Below are 21,593 nucleotides of genomic sequence, written 5' to 3' on the forward strand. Positions count from 1 at the left end.
CTCAGCATTTCATGCTCTGCTGCCAGAGGGAGAAGAGTGCTACACTCCATGGGAACAGTGAGGAAGCAACAGGTCTCTACTACTTCTACATGCTGCCTTGGATCTACTGGAGCATCTTCCTTCCTCAGAGCAGCTCTGGGTCCAACAGTGCCAAGATCTAGGACTAGAAAATAGACTGCAAATCCCAAAGTAGTAGGATGTGATCTAAAATGAAGTGTCATAATTGGCATATTTGGCCTCTGTCATTACTTTTCTTTCTGTATTATTTCTAACTTCCTAGGTTACGTGGCTACTTTGAAGAGCAAAAGGCAGAGACGTCCATGTCAAAGTATCTTAAACCTTGGAAACCGCTTATAATTTGTTCTGACTTGCCTGAGACACAAACAGAAGACAAGTGTCCATTAGAAAAGTTAGAATTTACATTTTAAAATTTGCACAGAAAACACTATTTTTACCAATGCTTATTTTTAAATTATTTCAAACTACCTTAGGAATTTATAGGTTGGTGCAGTATCTTATACAAAGACTAAGAGGCGAAGACAAAAAGTTACTAACGATTGCTATTTATTGTGTTAAGTCAATAAAAAGTGCATAGTACAAGCCCTTTATCCCAATCCAAGTACTCAGTAAAAGATCACTAGGAAACCGCAAATGGCACAGATGATTTTTTGTTTGGCATAATTCAGACATTTTAAACCACCGATTTACATTAGGTACATCACATCATCACTCTTCCTTTTTCAATCATGAATGTTACAAGGCTAAGTGATCGGCAGACAATACATGAATACATATGATTTCTCATTTCAGAATATAACAATTGTGTTAAGCAGACTCTAAAAATACTATTGTTTTAACAAAGATCTAAGCTAAGGTATAATTGTAAAATTCCCTCCATATTTCCCAAGTTGTTACAACTTGCATCTCTTACTAACCAAGCTTAAAACCCTCATGACAGAATTAATCATATCCTGAAGCTTCACATGCCACTAATCTCTTCCACACTTCTCAAAATTTACCATAAACATCTGTAACCATGATACAATTATTTCATCACAAACTACATCACTAAAGGCCAGATTTCTGCCACCCTTACTAAAGCTGCTACTAGTACATTATCTCAGAGTAGTCCCACAAACTTCAGTGCAACTACTTGATGAGTAAGGCACTATTTAACATAAATAAGAGTGGCAAAATACAGTCCTACAATTAGTTACTTTTTTTTAAATTAAGAGTGGTGATCTGAAGGGTGTATCTTGGAGAGAGTATCTGAATTTAAAAGGCATACATTTTGACGTGGGATAGTGGCCTGGCTCTTTAGTACATTTTACAATAAAATATTTCCAATGTTTTTTCTTTTACATAGAAAATTTAAAATAGCAATTTACATGAGGAAAGCATACATGTATAAAATCACTGGGACAATTACTTAGAGGAATTTCAAGCAAAGACACTTCATTTAAATGTAAAACACATTACTCTCAAAGAAAAGTTCATCTGCCAAGACTGTTAGAGCTGGGTGCACATGGTGAGTTTTATAAATACATACACAGACATTTAAGTAAAGCAAGATGGATCCTCGGAAGTGAGGAGCATCTGCTGTAAATCTCACCAATTTCCAATAGGATGAGGAGTGGCACTCTGTCTGAAATGAAGCCTGTTTCAGCTGGCTTTTTGATCAATCGGAAGCCTGTTTTATGCATCTGATAGTGAAGAATTCTGGCCAAAAATCCTTGGAGAAAAGGTCAGTGTAGGAGATACATATATATTTCCTTGTTGGTTCAACAAAATGATGCTGTATTACTTGTTCAAAACAGTATCCGAAACATAAACGTACATGGAAGGCAAAAAGCAAGCACAGTCAGACTGCTCGTCCCAGTGACATCTTTACACAGTGTTTGTGGCCTGTACACCATTAGACATAACAGGACAAATTCTCTCAGCTTCCCTGCTGCAGCACCATCACTTTACATGGCACTGCGCCGATGTCACTGAGAGCACCTGGCCCAATCTTCTTCATTTTTAATGGTTTTTTTTTTCATTTTTCACATGTGCTGCTATGCTTGGAAGCACGCTATTCCACAAAAATTCAAAGGGCGATTACATCAAATTACAGAAGCCTTTCTTCAGGTCTGCACTGTACCTTTGCAAGGAGGCTTAGCTGGCCCACCATTTACCCTGAGGAGGAAAACCCTGCGTCTGTCATCCATGGGATCTGATGTGAGATTTTTGTTAGAGCCTGTTAATACAAACCTTTACGCATCTCAACAGTCCCTTCAGCTCCGTAACTAAAGTCCCCATGAAATAAAGGTTTGTAGAGTAAGGCTTTGAATTCCCATATGTCTGTTCTACTGACCTTTACGGAAAGAAGCTTCATGTTGGTAACATAAAAATGTTCTTTACATTATTCTCATCAATTTTTCAAATTGATCAAGAAAAATATACAGTGTTGCTTTTCTGTACATCTTTAAAATGTTCTTAAATTAATGTACATTAAAAAAGTTGTTCCCATTTTCTACAATGGGAGATGTGCACAGGTACGTGCACAGCCACACATACGCACACATAAACACACCACACATACACACAAATATTAGAGGGAAAATACATGCCATATGTAGTCACCTGCAAGTCTGTTATTCTACAATTACAACCAGTAGACAAGAATGAAATGTTAAGAATTGCTGATAACATACAGGTGAAAAAACCTGAATATCCAGTATATGTTTTGGTAGACCAAAAGTTGATAACCTTGGTAACCTCTTGGTATGATTTCATCTTGTCCAATATACATTAATTACATCATGGCTAAGAACTTGTTAAGATACTGAGTATTAAAAGACTATATCAAGACAGAAAATTCTACCAAGTTCTTTCCACTAAATGTCTCTTTTCATGAAGTCTATAAGTAAACAAATCTGGTTTTGGAATATATTTTTTGACAATATATTGAACAAGATATATCATTTATTAATGAACAAGATTAAATTATTTTTTGGTGGTATATTCTTTTGTGTAAAGTTCCCAATATATATGTCAAAGCTTTGACAGTGACAATTATCACATTCGCTTATGTGTGCACGCACGCACACAGAGTATAATTCTACTGGACAAGCCGTGCTTTTGCCAACAACACTGAAAACTAAGTTAGGGGTCCAAAGGCCAGACTAAAAGCTGCTCTGAACCAGGGCAAGTATGAAATAATTTCAATTTCTCACCATAACTAAGCTAATAGTTGCAACCGTAATATAACTCTGAGAAGTATAGTGGAGAAAAAAATACGGATTAATCTGAAGAAAGGTCAGTAACCTTCATTATTATAGATGTACAGGGATTTTCTGTTTCTTTCAATGCACATCAGAAATCACTGCAAAGAAATTAAGATCACTGTAACAGAAAGAGACTGAGTGGAATGTCCACAGTAAAAACCAAAAAACCCCTGCAATGCCTTATCATTATTCAAATTACAATCTACTAGGATTTGTAATAACACACAAAGCAAAAATTAACTTAAAATTGTAGTTGCTAAAAGCAGTTAATGAAGATAACTGCTGAATAATAATTCTTCTCTATATAAATGAGAAAAGAAAACAGTATTGAGCGGGGTTTAGGAGTAATCTGGTCACTTCGTTCATTTGGTCGTGCAAGGTTTTAGCTGCTGAAATTTTCCAATAGTGAACGCTCTAGTCCACCGGTGGGGCTGGTGGTTCTTGCCCCTAGAGGGAAGGAAGGAAGCAGGAAAAGAAAGAAAAAAGCCACATTCAGGATTAGAAACAGTGCTTCATGGAAGAGGATTTAGCAATAAAAGAACTCAGAAGAGTTACATTGTGCTTTCTTTTAAGATCTTTCAGCATCTCTTTCAATACTCAAGAGTAAATGAGCATCAGAGAACAACACTGTTTTCTGCAACAGGGATTTTTCTATGATCCCACATCTTGGGCAAAGATCACTTTCCTAGTTTCATGATGTAATTTTGTTTACCGACTTCTCTTAAACCTGTGATTTAAAGCTTGTACATAAGAAGGCAGGAGGCAGTTTTAACCAGGGACAGCCAGTGTCCAGAGGACATTAGGACCCACACTTAGTCACTCATACCTACTCCATCCCACGGCAGGCCTCACAATTGGCCTTTGTGATTCTGCTTTCCCTTTGGTTTTACTGATTTTCATCGTTAATGGGGTTCCAAGAAAATAAAGGGGAAAAATGACTGTAAGATAGTCTGTATTAAAACAAAACACATCTAAGCTCTTGTAAAGTCTCTCTACAGGGTACTTGAAGATGCACTTACATTATGTGGGCTGGTTGGCTTTCCGGCTGTGTTGGATCCTCTCAGATTACTAGGTCTCAGTAAGAACAAGACAAGTGCAATCACCACCCAGGCCATCATTATCATGGCAAAGCTGATGCCATTGTCACTGGAAGAATTTGGTCCTGGCACTACAGACAAGGAAAACTCAAGTTATAGCACAGAGTGACAGCAGAGTTCTTTCCCCATGGTGAAAACACAAATGCAATGTAACTCTCACAAAAAAAACCTGAAATGAGAATCTGTTTCATAAGATTTCGCTGGAATTCTCAGAATTATCATGAATATTTCTTAGTTCACATTAACTTCTAATGGACTGGAGATGAGAAACACACCCTTTGTGTTTAAGAAATCAAACTTGATGAAAAATATATTTATGTGGGCAAAAAACCCATCTGTTTTTGCCTCTAACAAATAAAAGACTAAAAAGATGAAAGCTTGGACTCTATTGTTAGACCCCCAGAAAGAAAACATGCTAAGTCTAGCAAGAAGGGAGCAAACTAATGGTTATGATTTTGTTTGCTACTCTTAAGTTATTTTATTGAGAGTTTGTTCAAACAAGTGTATCAACAAGCTAGATGTCTGTGACTGATCATCCAGGTCACATGGTATTTCTGATAGCATCAAGGAAAACGTATCCGTCAGAAGGGGAAAAAATGCTGAGGAGATACATGAAAAAGTGAAGCCCAGGAATACAATATAAAAATTTTACATCTAATTTTCATACATTCCTAGTTCCCAATGGCTGAGACATCAAAGTATGGAAATAAAACTGAGAAGATTCCCTCAGACTGGAGATGGCTGGTTAAGTCTTTTTGGATCAAGAAACTCTTGCAAATATCTGCACATTTGAAAACAACTTTTCTCCTCTGAAACATAATTTCAAATAATCAAACTGTAACTAATGTTGTCAGCTGAAGTATTAATCAATGTATAGTTTATTACCAATGGTACTTAAATGGCTCCATTTACAATAGTATCTAAAGACCTAATATCTTTGTTAATAATCTAGATGATCAATTAATGCAGAACAATTAATACAAAGCTATAATGAATAACCTTCAGAAAGAGAAGAGCTGTTCTATTTTATTCATCAAGTTGAAAACTTTAACATCCAGGGGCATTCCACAGACACACTTGTATCTGTCAGATTTTTCAGTTGCCTCAGCTCATTTGGATCCTCGTATGGAGTCAAGTCTGGATTCAGTATTGGTTGGAAGCTGTTCTTATTTAACATTTGCAAGCTAATTTACACCCAGTGAGCTGCTGGAGTATTTTTCTTGAAGGTTAATGCCGATATCAAAAACCCACCCTCATCACTGTCATAATGAGTAGCATTTTTAACAGAGGCTCTTCTGTGAAAATGGTTTGTTCATAACACAGCAAAGGGGCACTGTGGGGAAGCTTACAGCTATGCCATTCACAACTTTGCTGTTCTGTGAATTAAGACTGTATGAGTTGGGGCTGTTGGACTGATGTTCTTTACCAACATCACATGTACTCAAAAAAAGAAGAAAAAAACCTGTATTATAGAAGTTCATGCTTCTCACAGCACAAATACCACTCTTAATATGTATAAGCAACAGAAACTGTCATACAGCTCTTACCTTTTAAATGTCCCAAATACAGACATTTCAAAACTTGGGATGTGGCTAATGTAGAAGAATTTTACGATTGTAAGTATATACAATTACAGGTGCCAATTCTTTCGCAGATCTGAGTGAACAAATGGTGCTGTACACGAGGAGAAGTTACAGTGCAAAGAAAATAAATGAGAATGCTACAGCCTTTCATTAATTCATTAAACTGTCATATAATTGGTTCAGAAAGCATATGAAATTGTGCAGGTAAGAGTTCAGATCTGCAATTACGCTGAAGGAAAATACTATTGTTTATCAACATCATATATCAATATTTTAAATCTTGGATGAGCTTTATATATGCAGTCCAGTAAACTAACATATAATTCCGCATGAAAAGGACAACTGCTTTATTTTGGGGCTTCCAGGCAACGTTAATAGCTACCCTAAGATTACCTTCATCAGCACGTAAGACAGCCTTAGGTACCTGCTTTGGCACATGTGTACAGTAGAACACTGAAAACTGAGATCACCTGTTACACTGGATTCCCCATACAATGCAGAGAAACAGAGAACAGTCAGACTGCCTTTGGGAATTTTTGCTGAACCATAATGCGCTTAAGGTCAGTGGTTAAACAATAGTTAGGGTAAGTAAACGCTGCTAGGTCAGCTCATGCTACAGATCAAGGAAGGGAGCAGAAGGAACCATAGAGGGAAACCATAAACATTCATGCAAAAGACAATTTCTTTCAGCCTGTGTTGTAATACAGTTTAGATGGAACCAAATGTGCTGAAACGTTCTAAACTAAGTTAAGCAAGACAGCAGCTGATTCAACATAGCTTGGCCCTGTACTACCTACTCAAAGCATGCCAGATATCAAAACAGCCACAACACTGTTTACACTATTCAAGAACTGTTAAACCCACATCTCTCACAAATGACCATGTGTTTTACTAAGGATGCGAGATATTTCAGAATCTGTTACTTTAACATCTTAACAGAAGGAGATGAGGATAAGTAAAATCTCACATAGCTGAGGTGAATCACACTTTTCAAAGCTTTGCATCACAAATCAAGAGAACAGACAAGAAGCTACTGGGAGCAATAATACATGGAAGGCAACAATCTTTTGCTACAAAGACCTCCATCATCAAGATCACAAAATAATCAGGTAAGACCAGCTTATGGATAAAGAACAGTTGAGTGAAGATCAACTGCTGATGGGCAGAAGAAAAAAAATATCTTATTTTTAAGAGTTCACAGCCACAGTGCTTTTACCTATAATTGATATTTTTGCAGCTAATCTAGACGTGGGTTTTTGATTCCTTGAAGAACAAAGGCTATCCTGTAAGAGCACCTGTGGGTGATATTTTCCAGTATTTCCAGATAGATACAAGATTGCCCTGTTCTGACCTCACAGATGAATATGCCACCACCCATTCTGATGGATGGATCTGTTTATTAGTCTCCAGTGCTGGGAGGTACAGAATGTAGCAGTACATATTCCTGTATCACTGAGTGACACGAAGCTTACAGCCTCTAACCTGCCTTTCCACACAACACCAAATCCAGCTCAAGATCTTTATTTTCAGAGTATCTGGTCCCCTCAGCTCAGCATACCTATACATCCATGCACTTCTGAATGAAGCCTGTGAGCAGTTCTGTCCCTGTGGTTACCTGGAATTTGTTTATACCATGGCTGAATTATCTCTGTGCAGGGGAAAGCTTTCTGAGGAGCTGGTCTGATAATTTGGGATGAACGTCCATGGGAGCTAATGATTATGGTGAATCCTATCTGTTGCTCCATGTACGAGATACAGTTCTTTGACTTGCTTTTTCCTATAGAAACAGAGACTAGGTCACATAAACTAGTCTCCTCTTGAAGAGAAATGGGAAGGGAAAAAAAAGTCTTCTGTGACAGATGTTTGCCACCTCATTTAATGTTCTACTAGAAGGCAGATGAAGCTACTAAAATTATGAGTTTGGTAAAAATAATTTCTAAAGATGAAAGGTCAACCACCTCCCGACCGTGCAACTAAAATCTCAAGAATACAATATTAAAATTAATAAATGTCTTTGTGAAATACTCCTTACAGGAACTTAGTTCTCCTCTTGAAGTGGTATTTTTCATTCAGAGCGAGATTGTACCCTAAAGAGGAAAGATTGCATTTCTTTTACTGTAAAAGTATATTCCATGTGGTGCTTTTTGTATGCCCTGTCATGATAGAAATACCTCCTTTTGGATCTTCAGCTTTTTACTGTATAACATCTGCATATGGAAAGGCAACAACATGCTCTCTGATTTGTACCTTCTTTTCATGGTGTTTTTATTCTTGCCTGTCCTGTGAAAGAGAGGCAGGAAACTGTATGAAGAGAAGTTATCTTTCAGATGAATCGTGAGGAAAGGCAAGAACCTGTAGGACCTTCAGCAGATAATCCCTGCCAGCTGACACTTTCAAAGGCAGGGATAAGGAAACTGAAGAAAGCCAAAGACGACTTGAGTGGAGGAAGGGAGAAGGGAATTACCAGAAAAGGGAGGGAAGCGTTGGCAGACATTTCATGCTGTTAGGTTACACTGCTGTGACTGCCCTCCATGAGTACAACTCAAGATGAATCACAGATATGCATTCATTTTAAAATACATAAAAATCTGGGAGTAGATGACATTTGAGACAGTCATCTCTGACTATATTACAAGCTAGCAGAGTACTGAGAATAGTGTTGAAAATATGAATGTGGTAAATCCAGGTCACAACATCTGGGAATTGCTAGAACAGAGAAAAAAACTCAGGCAGTAGCTCCTCATTTCCTTTGACATGGAAGGCTGACTGTGAAGGGCCACCAGCCAACAGAGCAGCTCAGTACCAGCTGGGATCCTCCTCGGTCTGGATGAACCACTGATGTTGCAATTGCCACACACTTCAGAGAAATCTTCCCTGCTGCACTCGCATTAGACAAAATTCAGAGAAGAATTACTGCTCTTATTCCTCATTTCAACAGGAACTGTAAGATCTTTTGATTTGCTGAGCATAAACAATCCCAACAGAATATTAAATGTGTTGCATATTCAAAACTTGCAGCCCTTTTTCTCCAAGTCACCCACTAAAATGGAGGGAACAGTTATCAGACTCTGATACATGCTTTACTGTCATAGCAGATATTCTGACAGAATCAGCAGAAGAGCCATCACGCAGAGTGCCCAAATGCTCTCTGAAGTGGTGCTCATATCCTCTTGTATGTAGGAGTACAAATCCAAAAGCACTGGTCCTGACCCTAGCAGGAAACTCTCTGCAGGGTAGTCACTACAATATAATGGGGCCAACAACCATAAATAAGAATTTAGAGCTAATAACACAAAAATGCAAATGACGGAGCCTTGGTGCTACTGCTTTGATCTGGCTCCAAAAATAAAAAAAAAGATCCGAAACCAGGGGTTGAAAAAACAAAGTGTGCTCAGGAAGAACCAACACAGGGTGTTTCTGAGAACTTCCAGCTGGTAGCAACGGCACAGCACATGACGCTGCTGTGACACTGGCTGAACCACAGCCCTGACATCTTCCAAAACAAAACCACATACATCTCATCAGTTATTCCACAACCTTGCAACTTAAGAATCTGTGTATGACAATATTCCCAGCTGTGCTTTCAGAAGGAAGACCAAATCCTGGGAATGAGCAAATGGGTGGGAGTGAAACAAGCTTCTTCATAGTGAGGTCTCGAAATGAGGAATCAAAGTCAGCAAGTAACAGGAAGTGGAGCTGTGGGACCTAGGGAAAAGGAGACCCACCTCAAACATAAGCTCATCGTGGTATACCTCATCAGAACAGGATGAAGCAATAGAGAGAAGACTGGCCCAGAATTGTTTTAATATGTCTCTGAAAACATCTCTAGAAGCTTCTCCAGACTCAATCTGTTTATTTTTGCCTTTGACTCCTGGGAGTCTTACAGAGCTCATATTGGCCCAAGCACAGAATCACAGAAGCATCACAAAATAATTTGACCAACAGCCAGTCATTGCTGTCATTGCATCAGCAGAAAAATACCTTTGTGGGAACTAAATTTAAGGCAATATAACAATGCAGGAGAGGATTTAGTCTATAATTTTTGCTTCGGTTTTTGAAACAAACCACTGGTTTGGAACAATTGCTGCCAAATTGCTTGCATCTGCACAGTTACTGCAATGATCTCTTTCAGGATGGAAAACTATTTGCCCCAGACCATTCACATCCCCACTCTACTGTAGCTTGGTATCGTGAAAGCTATCCTACAAGCTTTGTGCCCACACATGACAGAACTTACCCATTTATACAGTCTCTAGCCTAAGACCTTCATAAATATTGATGAACCAAGTCTCCCAAGGCTTGAGTGAGAATGACCTACCATCACTTGGTTCTGTCTGCAGACTAAAACTCAGAAAGCTGCACAGCCCGTCTGTACCTACTTATAATACAGAAAATATTCTGTCTCCTGTCACCTGCCTCTTTCTGTCTTCTGCATTGACTGTATTAAATAATAATAATAAAAAAACAACCAGACACAGAAGCCTAAGGTGTGGAAGACTAAAGTCTGCCCTAGGACAGATGCATTTGGGACAAGAGAGGTGCTGGAAGTCACAGACACACGGCGTAACTTGGAAAGACCATAAAGAAAGAGTAAAGCCAGCAGCACTGTTATGGCAGATGTACTCTTGTTTCAGGGGTTATCTGGGAAAGCTCATAGCTCTGAATGAATCGGGAAGGCACAGTGCAAGTCCAAGCTAGATGGCCATCTCTAAACACGTTTTACTGGGGAGTGAAGAGATAAGAACAGGAGACTGAACAAAGGCGTACTCTCTCCCCAAGATCCTGGAGCTCTTGGCTCGCTGCTCCTAGACCTGTAGAAGACACAGGCAGCAGCAGCTCTCGCTTCCAGGAACACTGCTCAGGTGTTCCTGGCTCCATCCAAGCATTACAGTAGTCCTGATGCAGGCTAATTGAGTGAGTTCATATGCTCAGTTGGTAAAGCAATATAGGAAAACCAGATCCATTTCATTTTTATTTATAAACATTTGGCAATGCTCCCTCTAGACCATGGAAAATGTAAACAGAGCACCTCAGGACAAGCTTACGTGACTGCATAACCTCTGCACAGCTATGCTTCTCTGTAGATGCTGGCAACGTTTGACTGTCATAGTAATGCTCACTGTTTGGGAGAGGTTTTTTTGATGTATTTCACAGCAAATTTCAAGGAAGTGTACACAGCAGTCCCCTGCTTCATTAACTACACAGTCGCTAAGTCAACAGAAATGCAGTCACAGTGTATGTCAACTTATCAGTCAGAGCTGGTGGGGAATCTCCTCTCCCTCACAGCAGAGTAGAGGGTTCACAGTACCGACAGTTGAAGTCACTCAGCCCTATCCACTCTTCACTGGTTTAGGCCGCTATAACTGTAAGGAGAACAAATAAAGCCCCCTCCAAATTTTCTCCTTAGGGAAAAATTGAAATCATCCTATTTGGAGGCTAACGGTAAGATTCAGTAATGCTTGGGGCCTGATCAGTGGTCACACTGGCATACTGATACCTACAGCCCTCTGACCATTGCTGCTTCCATACAATGCTTCAAATTTATAAATGTTCATCAGCACTACAGATTCTCAGAAATTACCTCCCCCACATAACACTTTTAGTACTGTAGTATTTGATTTAATGTAGGGTGTCCCTATAACATTAAATCAACTGCTGCGTTTTAAAGACCGGTCAGACTATATTTTAATTACTACTGTTTGTTTTACTTCCATGCACCTGATCTCAGTAGTTACTCACATTCCTGAAGGCATTCTGTGTCTGTGCAGTATGACTGGGATTGTCTCAGCTGAAACAAAAAAAGAAAGGCATGATACTTAGCAATAAGGCTCAGTCAGCTTTTACGGAAATCATGATTTAGTATAATGTCAGAGCACAAGTTCAAGATAAGGAAGGTTATAACTGATCCTTTACTGCATTGCATTTATTTGGCTTATGGTGTGTGAATCCCAGGTACAGAGGTAGTTTCTGAACACTATTTACATTAACACCTTTAAATCACCTGACTATAGTATTATTGCTTCCACAGAGGTCACAGTCACTGAATGCCTTTTAAAATTCAAGTTAAAAATCTGCAGCGATATAGACATTGTCATATACAGATATACTCTCTACACACATTTTGGGATTTATAATGTATAGGTGTTCCTACTGTTGTCTAGATCAAATACTATTAAAATACTCTGTGATTACATAACAATAAATGAGCAGACTGTGATAATGGTTACACACAGAAAAGCCAGATTAAATTTCAATATTTAAATTTAGCACTTACTATTTCTTCCACCTAAGATCTTCTTTTAAAAGCAGATTTTAAGATGTATTTTACTGTTTTTTCTCTTTACTGATAGGTAAAATTTAAAATGCTTTTAGCAACTGTAATGACTATTTGCATTTACAGACTAGGTAAGCTTGCTAACTGCAAGAAGAGTCAACACTGGCTAACCTGCAAATCAGTATAACTATTTTACAGATGAGAGACTCAAAAAAGAAATACAAATATCACATTCTTTCTCAGGCACAGAGAGGTTAAATGGATGGGATTTAATCTGCTGTACTATGGAAATAGGTTCTATCCTCTGCTTAGGTAAACAACACAGATTAATTACAAAGGTTTTGAAAAGTACAGACTTGTTATAATGCCTTGGTTAGAACTGACATTTGTTTTTTGACAGGTTTTATGTCACAGTGGTGTCACAAATCCCAACACTTCTAATCTGTTTATTATCAGTGTAAATATACAAATGTAAAAGAGAAGAAAAGATGATGTTTCTTATGAAAGAAATACATGAGTAATTTCTACAAACCTAATTTCCCCTTGTACTGTCATAACTGATTTGCTGTGTGTAGTCATAATATTATGCAAAGCACATCAAGGAAACAGATAAGCAATCAAAGGAGGAAGACATCTGGAAAAGTCTAAGCTTCTTCCTTTATCATAGTGATTTTCAATGACTGACACACTCAAGAAAGAAAAAAATATAATTGGAGATTGATCACATTCATTCTTCCATTGATATATAAAGATCTCCTAGCAAATTTACTGAGACTAGAAAGAATTTCCTTAGGAAGAACTGGAAAGGCTGTGTTTAACCTTTCAGCTATTTCTATAGTTAAAAACAACAGCAGAGGAAATTCAAACAAAATACTTCTACTTACCTTACTAAAAAAAAAAGTATCTCAAACTATGCATATTTCCTGCCCTTCTCATACAGAAGTAAAAGCTCACTTTATTTTCAAACTTCGGAAGTCATTCTCAAAGGGGAGGTTTTACGTTAGCCAGAGTATCAATTTGGAATATCTGACACAGAGATTCATGAACTGGGAAAACTGGATATTGCTATACCCACATTTTAAAGAGATTGGCAACATAATTATCTTCTGTTTGCATATGGGTTAATTCTGGAGGGGCCTTAATTTGTAATCCCTACTCTGTAAAACACAGTTTACAGCTATTCTTCAACACGGAATGATGCCTAGAATTAAAATGAGTATATGATCAAAAACATCATACAAGCATATAGCATCTAGTTATCCCACTGTCCCCAGGATGGCTAGTACTCATACAGCTTACCTAGCTTGTTCAGATAGGCAACACTGCCTTGGGGCATTCTAGCCACAGTATTAGTTATCCTTTAAGTGTTACACTATCCAAATACAACTTTTTTAAACCATGCAATTCACATTTCCATAAAACCCATCTCAATAAATGGCACATGTACTTTTTGTTGCTGTTAACATCCTGTTCCTTCACCTGCCTACAGACGGACTTCAACTCCTACCACACAAAAAAAATTTATGGAGCTCCAGCTTTGACTGACAGGAATACGTTAACCACCAGAGAAGCTTGTTTAACAGCAGAAAGATGTTCTGGCTACAGCTATGCCTTTCTTGAAAGGTGGTCCCAGCAGTGATCATGATCACACCATGTTTTGTCATTCACTATCACCTTGACCATTTTTTTCATGAAAAGTCTACACACTGTCTGGTAACGCTGCTGATGTAGGAAGGCCACCTAGTTAACACACAGTATGTATTAAATCCCCGAGTGCCCAGAGGGTGCACTCAGATACTGAGTTTTATCCTGCGGGCATCCCTGGTGACTTCTCAAAAGAAGGACAGGCTCCAAGACCTTAGAATTAAAAGTACTACTGGAAACAGCAATGGTGGAAATATTCATCAAAGTAAGCAAGCAGTCTTAAGAAAAATACCATTAGGAGTTGCTCTACAGACCTCTGCTGAAAAAGTGCTCTTAGATTACAACCTGCCAAGATGGAGAAAAGTCTGCATATGTATGGAGGAACAACGTACAGAGGAACCTTTACAAAGTAGAGAGCCAACTGTACTTTGTCTGATAATGGGTCTGTGCTTTCCAGAGGGCTTGAACAACAAATACTCCATTTTTTTCATGGGGATTTAGAAACTAGATGTACAAAGCAGGTTTAGAAACCTCAAATTATGTTGTGGAACAGTTCGAAAAGTATGAAAAAAATACATTCTTTCAATATCTCAATGAAATTCCTCTAAACTGAAAACAATACATAATCATTTAATCATGCAGATTTAAAGAACCCATCTAAAAAATATTACACTTCATAGTCTCTGCTACATTCATATCCAGCATTACAAATATTTCTTAACTATTCCAGGTAATATAAAAATTCCTTACAAAAAATACTTGTTCTGGAGAAGACTGTCAGAACCGGACCACCCATAGACTCAAACAGGGTTTAAGAAGACATAGATCACATGACAAAAAACACACTCAAATATCTTCCCATGCTCACTTCCCTCCTGACCACAAGCCCATGCAAAACCTCAGTAATCCATGAGCAGAAGCTCTAGGATGGCTCTGTAGGAGCCAGGTAACAAATCTGTTTATAACAGCTCAGTGACAGGCTGCATACTGTTCTCCTGGGATGAAACATGGCAGATGACTGAAAATGAGCAGAAGTAAAAAGAGTTTTTTCTCAATTCACTTGGGTGAACTAGTTCCTCAATCTGTAACCCAATACAAATCTGATCCCTTGAGGTCACTCAATTAGTCAAAAGATGAGAAACGATTCTGGTACATGTATGAAATGCTTACATAAGCCGAATGGCTGGGAAAGGTAATGGCTTTTGCTGAAACAAGAATGCTCCTTCTACCAATTAGCTCTCTCTTGATAACGACACCCTTAAGGAACATAGCAACTGGTGGAAAAAAATTGAATGTGAGACACTTAATCGTCAGGTAATTGAAAAAAGAGCAATTATCAGGGACTAGAAATAAATAGTCCTTTGTATTCAGATTTTCTATTCTGATGTGGAGGGGGAGTTCAGATGAAAGTTTGTAGAATAATAGTAAAAAGTTGAATCAGACCTTCCCTCTTTTCAACAAAACCCTTAGAAAGGCTTTTCTAATACACCCAGTGTTTTCCAGACGAGGAACACTACAGAGCTGATGAGAAAATCTGAACAGAGAAGCAATTCTTTGAATACGTTAACTCTTACATACTTAAAAGCAATTGTTATTAATGGTGGTTTTGGTTTTATTCATATTTCAGAGATCCTTGTGCTGTCAAAAATGTGAAGTTAGTGGGAGATTAATAGTTGACTGCCTGATTGGGCACCTGCTCAAGTCAGCAACAGCCTTTTCATGTTTTTCAGTATATTCTGCAACAGACCCTTAAAAAACACAGAAATTAGATGTGTGAAACATCAGGACTTAATTCAAAAGAAGGAGAGTGAAAAATGTTGCAAAACTGAATATTTACAGTAATTTTTTTTTAACATTTAAATTAAGAGGATTATATCTTCTTTAGTTTGTCATCCAAATACAATAAATGACTTAGTGCATGTGAGCCAAAATATGAACTAATTTATCTTTTATTGTCCAAAAGGAAGTAAACACAAATTGTAAACAGTATAAAAGCTAAAAGGGAGCTAAAAAGGCTTCAAAATTTTCAGTTTTAATGCACTGCAAACTTGCAGGCAATACAAGTAAAAATACTAATTATAAACGTGCATTATTTAAAATACAACTGTGAACTTTAGTTCCCTCCAAGTACACTTAAAATCTTGATTAGCTTTACTTAAAACAATTTAAATTAATAATCCCCAAACCACAAGAATTCTTGGCCAATACAAGTATTTGGTTTCTATGAAGCCCCTAATAATTTCTTGGAACTGGGAGGCTCCAGTGGCTGAATTACACCAAATCAGTATCCACTTACTGATGTATTTTGAAAGTAAACCCAACACAATGCTAAGAAAAAAAGAAACTGAGTTACTTCTAGTGGTAAGGCAGAAAAGGGCTTTTCCTCATTCTTTCCCCGGGGCACTCAAATTTTGCACTGCAAAAATAAAAAGAGCACATTTCAAATGGCTCCTAGTTCCAGTCTGAAATAGCTCTTCCTTCTTTTTCATCTTCTTTCTAAAGACAGCTTTCAGCCCTAGTTCACACTAACACAACAGTGTTTAGATCCTGCTCCTCTGACACCATCTTTAACATGCCATCTTGTGGATCAACAGCATCTACCCATCAAGCACACCTGAGCCCTGACCATCCTGCTGCTACTCTTACAACAGCTGCATGTTCTGACAGACTACTCTGTGCAGTTTTTAGCAATGAGAGCAATCACTTTTCACAATCCCTGGCTGTGAACAAAACATGAACATTCACAGTAAAGGGACACTGCAATCACCCCCTGGAAACTTTTTTGTGAAGTCGCTAAGTAAAGTCTCTACTTTTTCATGTGCAAACTTACTATGGGCACACAAACATGCAACAGCGTGGTGAAAACAGAGTGTGAACTTTTACTGCATGTTAAGCTACTTCACAAAATCACGGGTCAAGTGAAATAGTAAGCCCAGTGAAACAGCTTCATCTAGCTAAACAGAGAACTTTTTTTTCCAATACAGTGACCTCAGCCACCGGGATCATTTCAGTCTTCCCATGAAAGACATTAAACTACTCTGCATTTACTGCTTATCACAAGTAGCTACTGTGGAGAAGGAAATTCAGACTTCTACCTTCACAGTAACTCGTTCTTGTGTCAACTCTCTTGCTTCCTCTTCAGAGGAGTTTCCTGAAACTCTTCAGATGAGTTTTCAGAGTTTGCTGCCCCAGAATTCAACAGTCTCACAAGCCCTGGGACTGGTCCTGCAATCGCTGCTCAGACAACTTTTTTTTTTTAAGTCAATAGCATCTGGCCTGAAAAAAGATTAAGAGTTCCTATCCAGTACGAATACTTTTTAAGAGTTAAGTGTATTATTTAAGAGTTAAAAAAGACAAAGCATGCAAATACACAGCTCAGCAGTCTGTCATTTTTCAGAAGAAATAATTGCATAATCCCTATCCACTTTCCAACTCCAGAAATAGTGTAATAAAGAGGTAACAAGAACAACAGGACTACTGGCAGGAACACAGTGCAATAATCAATGAAGTCTACTGTGAATGGTAGATGAGATGAAAGTAAATAATTTATGTAGGGATAATTAAAATAATTTCCTTTTACAGTAACTTTTGAGACAGCTCAAAGCAGAAATAAGTCCTCAGAAAAGACATGAATGAAAAATTAGCAAGTTCATGAACCAGGTCAAGAAAAGACCTCCATACAAAAATTGTGATGGAAGAAAGCCCAGAGAGATGTGTGAAAAACAGATCAATTAGGTACAAAGAGGAGGGAGCAGAAAAGGATAATGGGGCAATGAAAAGAAAAGGATAGGTAAGTAGGAAAGCAAGGACAAATAAGTAACTTGATATGGTCATTTATCCCATGAATAAAAGTAAATTTAAAGTGGAATGGAATCATAAAGGCTGTTGATAGAAAATTTTATGTGATAACAGGGCAAAATATCATCCCTTGTGAAAATACTTTTTTGCAATTTAGACCAGTTGTAAGCTCTGCTTTTTTTTGCTTCTTCTTTTTTAACATTCCTCCAATGATGCCAGAAGATGACAACACCATAGTATACTCCTGATTGTGTTCTCATGCTTCTGGGTAATGAAATAATTGTTTAAGCTTTGTTGGCAGCCACACCTGTTCTGTCCAAAGTATATAAACGATTTAGTAAACAACATGATAAATAAATTGCTGTGGTAGGATAGGCCAATCCTGAATACAAGCCAGGTTGCAGATTGAATTGTAGCTTTATCCATAGAGTTCAGATTTAAAGATGCAAAAAATGACACCTACATGCATTACTCTGCTACAAGCTGGCCAAGAGAAATAAGAGAAAAATAAGGGGAAAAGAGGGTATATTGAAGGAATTGAATTGTCATTTAAACTACATTAGCTTCTCATAGAGGAACAAACAAGGAAAAAGTGAACACTACCTTCCCCACTCCTACGTTTTCTATGGGCATCTGAAGAATTAAAATAAAATAAATGATTGTTCATACAAGTACAGAATAACAGTCTGCAATAAAAATATGGAGTTAGGTCCTCTGAGGTGACAAGTAATTTTCTCTCCCATGGAAAAGGAGAGAGAAGGATGGTTAGTACCTTTCAGAATATTCCTAGATTACAAACTGATCTGTAAGACCCCAAACCCACCAGCCACTTAGGACAGAGGGAAGAACATTAACATTCATACTGAAATACATTAAATTTTATGGAGGAAGATGCAGCAGATAAGAAAGTCAGAGGGACCACTGTGCAAATAGGAGCCTGATTCAGGCAAGAATGCATTCTTCTCTTTATTTTCTCATTTCTCCTGAGACTGCTGTTTCCCCTTGGTGTCAAGATCCCCCTTCCCACACTTCCCTACAATTCCATTACTTTTATTTGTACTTAATTTTATAATTTTGCTGGCCTTGAGGACCTGGGATATCACTGGCATCCTGCTTTTAGTGAATGCAAAGCAGAATGAATTAGCAGAACAGGGAGAGTAAGGGAAAAGAAGATGAAGCTATGTGATAGTCAGGATCATTACAAGGAGCTCACAGCACCTCTGACTACGTGAAATACTCGACAACAAATGGATGAGATCAAATATTACACAGTATTACTACAGAGGCATCTGAAAATATTCATGCTCCATATACACAGAGCTCTCAAGATTAGCAAACTCATACAGAAACCCCCAAAACGGAGTACTTGTGGGGTTTTTGACCAAACAGTTGGGTATCTTCTGCAAAATGATGCATATTAGCAAGTGAAAAGGGTACTTCCATGTAGGAAGCCTTGAGGAAAAGGTTTAGAACTAGGAGTTCCAACAAATAACTACAGTTTGCTCTAAGTGTTGATTAGATCCACATATAGCTGGAGAGAAAAAGCAAATTTTCTCCTTTTTCCTCAAATGAGATGGCTACAAACAGCTCTGATCATCAGAGTTCAGCCATTCATAATACAGGTTGTAGCTATTAATCACTTCTGCAATATCAAGCTGACATAATTTTCAATGCATAATTTTCTACATTGCTTGCAATGCTGTCACACTATGCATGCTTTGAGACAATCATGAGGTTCGACTGAGCCTGTTTTTTACATATATATATATATACACACATATAAAAATGCATATACTGGTGAAGAAGCAGCAGCTTCCAGCATACTACAAAGCTCATGAATAGGAAATGCAAAGAATGACAGGCCCCTTCAACGGTCAGTTAAGTCCTGATACCTAACTCCTTACAGGTAAAAATGGTGTCCATGGGACATAGACCTGAGTGGACACAATTTTTAATGGTTTGGGTTTTTTTTTTTCCCAAACAACCATTACCTGTCTAGAAAATAGTCTCCATTTACACTGCTTGATCCAGAACTAGTTTCTAAGTTAAAGGTCGTTAGCAGTGCATGAATTCTGCAACATAGTTTTGGGCGCTTAACCTGTACAACAGCAGCACCTTGAGCACCCAGTGAAGGTGGGGAAATGGAAGTCAGTGGAGCAAGAGTGCTCAGGAACAGGCTCACACCCTGCCACTCCAACCTTGTGTTTATTCTTTTGGCTCAGCGCCTTAGGAGGTGCATCAAGCCTTTCCCCCTGTATCTCAGCATGATAGCTTCTTTGCCTTAATAAGCAACCTAAGGTTCAGCTGTTAAGAAAGGTCCTTTTTGAACCAGTTTGAACACCAAGAAAAAAAGGGAAAAGTGAGAGCAAAATGCAATTTCCTGCTCTTGGGGGGGTTGGCTAAGAAGGGCTATAGACTGGAAGCAGTAGGAACTGCTATTAAAAAAAATAATAATTAGAAGGCAAATGCTGTGGAACATGTGTAAGAAGTCTCCAGGGCAATCTCTATATTTAGAAGGTCACTTTAAATTATCACAAACGTATTCGGTATCGTTCTGCTGTGCTTTCAGTAGAGGGCCATGTCACTAGGTTAACTCACTTTTGCTGGTTGCCTGAGGGACCGCTCAAGTTGGGCTTAGCCATGCTGACAATTTTGAGAGCGTTTTCAACCATTTGCAGCACACAACACATCTATTTCAGTCATCTGTGTTTATTCTGTGCTGTTTGCACAAAGTCTCCCTCAGCCAAGATTCATGGATACTATTCCAGACTATGCCAGTCTATAATAGTAAGACTCTAAAATGTCCTGGCCAAGACAAGTATGTGGAAACTTGGTTGACAAAAGAGTGTTTGAACCAATTGTCTTGAAATAGTTTGAGAATTTGCAATTTTTGCTATGAAAATCTAGTGACACCTCAAAACACAAGAGAGATTAAAATAAAGAATTATTTGCTTTGTATCCCCCAGGGTTTTTGAGCCATTCAAGCCTTCTGATATAGCAACATAACTAGAAATAGGCCATTGCTTTGCAATTCGCTACATAAGAACAAAACACAAGGTTGTAATTCCCACAGAGGTTTGTAAGGCCATGAAATCTCTGCAGTGTAACTGCTGGCAGTTCATCAAATGGGTCCTTTTGCATTACAGAACTATAAATGTTTTGGCTTAAAGAACATATTGATCATTTTCATAGAAACTAGTATGAGGGGATTCTGAAGTTACAGTTTCTGTAAAGTAAATAATACTGCATCACAAGGAGGGGGGGAAGGACGTTCACATCACACAAAGCTATGTGCACTACTGGCTTGCTTTGACATTTCTAGCCACTTTATGTAGTCATACACATGTCTCAGGCTTCAAGAAAGATGCTCTATGTATGAGTATCCCCCGGCACCACACACGCTGTTTTCAGTCTAATTTTCAGGCTTGAATTGAGACATGGGCTAAAACACTCTATGGATCAGCCATGCTTACTCAGAGAGCATTGAAGTCCAGAGGAGTAACATAGTGCAATCAGATTTTTATTTTACAAAAGAAGTGAAAAAAGGGAAATAAAAAGGTTTAAGTATAACATCATTCTTATCTAAAGATTTGTTGTCTTCTGCCACAACTAAGACAGGAACCATTTCCTCTGGATACCACAGAAAGTCCTTCACCATGACTCTTCCAAACAACTGGCCCCTTGTCTGACAGAGTGTCCCCATTAAAGTACTTGATGTCATTTGTTGCTCTTCATTCTTGAACTTTGGCTCTTCTTGTCAAAATAAGTTTTGCAGTTGGAGGAGACTGAACAGGAGATAAAGCCATACAAGCTATCATTGTCTTTTGACAACTCTTGTGTATCTGTAGTGGATCGAAAGTGTTGTGGTGTTTTTCTTCTATGCTTACTTCCTCTTATGGAAGTTCCCGATTATCTGCTATATCCATAG

General features: G+C 38.2%; 1 protein-coding gene across 5 annotated transcripts in view; it reads right to left on the minus strand.

Moving 5' to 3' along the window:
* Positions 1-547: 547 nt before the first annotated feature.
* Positions 548-21,593, minus strand: part of SMIM14 (small integral membrane protein 14) — a 55,515-nt gene continuing 34,469 nt past the window's right edge. For 3 of the 5 annotated variants that reach the window (XM_056352461.1, XM_056352474.1, XM_056352481.1), the window contains exons 3-5: positions 11,689-11,737; positions 4,289-4,437; positions 548-3,716 (exon numbers count right to left, since the gene is read on the minus strand). In XM_056352461.1, the coding sequence (XP_056208436.1) occupies positions 3,684-3,716; positions 4,289-4,437; positions 11,689-11,737 (231 nt within the window). In that variant the 3' untranslated portion in view covers positions 548-3,683. Of the gene's footprint in view, positions 3,717-4,288; positions 4,438-11,667; positions 11,738-21,593 lie in introns of those variants that run through there. The other 2 variants (XM_056352466.1, XM_056352472.1) reach the window with 2 other exon arrangements.

Source organism: Falco biarmicus, chromosome 1 (assembly GCF_023638135.1).
Source record: "Falco biarmicus isolate bFalBia1 chromosome 1, bFalBia1.pri, whole genome shotgun sequence".
Lineage (NCBI taxonomy): Eukaryota > Metazoa > Chordata > Aves > Falconiformes > Falconidae > Falco > Falco biarmicus.